This window comes from Geospiza fortis, unplaced genomic scaffold (genome assembly GCF_000277835.1).
Source record: "Geospiza fortis unplaced genomic scaffold, GeoFor_1.0 scaffold432, whole genome shotgun sequence".
Taxonomy (NCBI): domain Eukaryota; kingdom Metazoa; phylum Chordata; class Aves; order Passeriformes; family Thraupidae; genus Geospiza; species Geospiza fortis.
This window is the reverse complement of record NW_005054436.1, coordinates 422,097-424,619: the sequence shown is the minus strand read 5'-3', so window position 1 is coordinate 424,619 and position 2,523 is coordinate 422,097. Positions and strand designations below refer to the sequence as shown.

Below are 2,523 nucleotides of genomic sequence, written 5' to 3'. Positions count from 1 at the left end.
GGTCACAGTGGCTGGGGACCAAGATCCCCCTTTGAGGGGGGGGTTTAACAGACCCCGGGGGCAGCAGGGCTTGGCCGGACCCCCGGGGGTCTCCGGTTCTGAGGGTCACAGCCCCGGGGGTCTCAGGGGGTCCCCGGGCTGCCCTCCTCACCCCACGCCAGGGCTCTGGCCTTGTCCCCCCCGTTCAGCCCCCTGTCTGCATTGCCAGATGGAAAATCCCTTTTTATTCCGTTCTGTCTTTTCCATGCCTGCATTTTTTTTCTGCCCAACCAAAATTCAACACCGTTGCTAAAAATGCACCACCATGGTCCAAAACAGCAAACGTTTTATTAAAAAAATAATTTATTGCATCTTATATACAAACAACACGAATGTACACATAAAATACTGACACCTCACCTGCTGGAGGCAGGAGAAGCGAGTTTTCCAGGTGTGCTCCTGGCTCTGTCTCCAGGGAAGGAGGGAGGTTTGGATGTCCCACTAAACCAGCTCTGTTCAGCTCTAACTTTTCACACAGACAGGAAAGCCCAGAGCCCCACAGGAGGTGCAGTAGGTTTAGGTGCTGCTAAGTGCTCTTAATGCTGTTGCATTTCATGGAATTACAGAGGGAAGAGAGAATCTAAGGAAAAGAGGGGTGAGTCTGTCCACCCTGTAGGATTTAACACTCTGGCTTTTTCCCTGAAGAAGTGTCCTGAGCATTTCTAAGAGTCCAAGCACGGAAGCCAGGCCCAGAGCTAATTCCATAATTATCCCTCAGTCAGTGATCCCACTGAGGATCCCACCGCGGCATCAAGCTGAGCACAGCCCTCACGGCTTGGAGCTCACAGCAAAATGAGCAAAAACCGGGAGCAGGGCAGGAAACCCTTTGCCCACTCACACTGCTCTGTGAGCCTGCTGAGCCGCAGCTGCCTCGGCAGGGCTCCCGCAGCCTGGGCACACAGAGAGAGATCCCGCAGGGATCCCACAGGGCTCCCGCAGCCTGGGCACACAGAGAGAGATCCCGCAGGGATCCCACAGGGCTCCCGCAGCCTGGGCACACAGAGAGAGATCCCGCAGGGATCCCACAGGGCTCCCGCAGCCTGGGCACACAGAGAGAGATCCTGCAGGGATCCCACAGGGCTCCCGCAGCCTGGGCACACAGAGAGAGATCCCGCAGGGATCCCACAGGGCTCCCGCAGCCTGGGCACACAGAGAGAGATCCCGCAGGGATCCCACAGGGCTCCCGCAGCCTGGGCACACAGAGAGAGATCCCGCAGGGATCCCACAGGGCTCCCGCAGCCTGGGCACACAGAGAGAGATCCCGCAGGGATCCCACAGGGCTCCCGCAGCCTGGGCACACAGAGAGAGATCCCGCAGGGATCCCACAGGGCTCCCGCAGCCTGGGCACACAGAGAGAGATCCCGCAGGGATCCCACAGGGCTCCCGCAGCCTGGGCACACAGAGAGAGATCCCGCAGGGATCCCACAGGGCTCCCGCAGCCTGGGCACACAGAGAGAGATCCCGCAGGGATCCCACAGGGCTCCCGCAGCCTGGGCACACAGAGAGAGATCCCGCAGGGATCCCACAGGGCTCCCGCAGCCTGGGCACACAGAGAGAGATCCCGCAGGGATCCCACAGGGCTCCCGCAGCCTGGGCACACAGAGAGAGATCCCGCAGGGATCCCACAGGGCTCCCGCAGCCTGGGCACACAGAGAGAGATCCCGCAGGGATCCCACAGGGCTCCCGCAGCCTGGGCACACAGAGAGAGATCCCGCAGGGATCCCACAGGGCTCCCGCAGCCTGGGCAGCTCCCGCAGCGCCCGCTGCGCCTCCCGCTGCAGGCTCTCGATGTACAGGGCAGCCCGCAGCCCCGGGATGTCTGCGAGGGACAGCACACGGACAGGAAGGTCAGGGATGGCAAACAGAGCCACGTTTCTCCCATTCCCACCCCTCCCCGTTTCTCTGAGGGGATGCACACAGCGCTGGAGAGGCACCGCTGTTCCAGGGATGCTGGGTGAGGCAGGGACAGCACCTAACGGGGAAAGTCATGCTTTCAAAGTAAAGGAATCCAGGATTTATTGTCTGCAGGGCGGGCAGAGGTTGTGACATCCCTCCCTCTTGCTTCCCAGTGCATTTGGGAATGGCCAGAGTTATGGGAAAGGTGACCAGCCCTATCTGCTCTCACACCTGCCCATCTCTGAGCATCTCCAGGCCACGGGGTCTGTGTCCACCTGGGAAGGTGTGGGGTCCCTATCCCTGCACATGGCACTCAGTGCTCCGGGCTGATGGGGAGTGGCACAGGGTGCACTCCATGGTTTAGGAGATCTTTTCCAGCCTCAGTGGCTCTGGAACGCCGCGATTCTGTGCCCAGCTGCCAGCACTGGCCAGCAGAGCCACGAGGGCCTGGCACTCACCTGGATTGAAGAGAATGGCTCCCCTCAGGTAGGTGAACTCGCTGGGGCTCAGGTCCAGCCTCCAGAAGCTGTTGAGGCAGCCCTGCAGCCTCTGCACGGCCGCCAGCGTGGGCGGTGTCCCCCCGGGCTG

General features: G+C 61.0%; 1 protein-coding gene across 1 annotated transcript in view; it reads right to left on the bottom strand.

Annotated features, from left to right (window-relative positions):
* GPATCH3 (G-patch domain containing 3) overlaps positions 1-2,523 on the bottom strand; it is a 9,116-nt gene that overhangs the window by 4,558 nt on the left and 2,035 nt on the right. Inside the window, 2 exon segments of the mRNA XM_031062024.1 lie at positions 1,766-1,858; positions 2,394-2,520. Coding sequence (XP_030917884.1) covers positions 1,766-1,858; positions 2,394-2,520 — 220 coding nt within the window.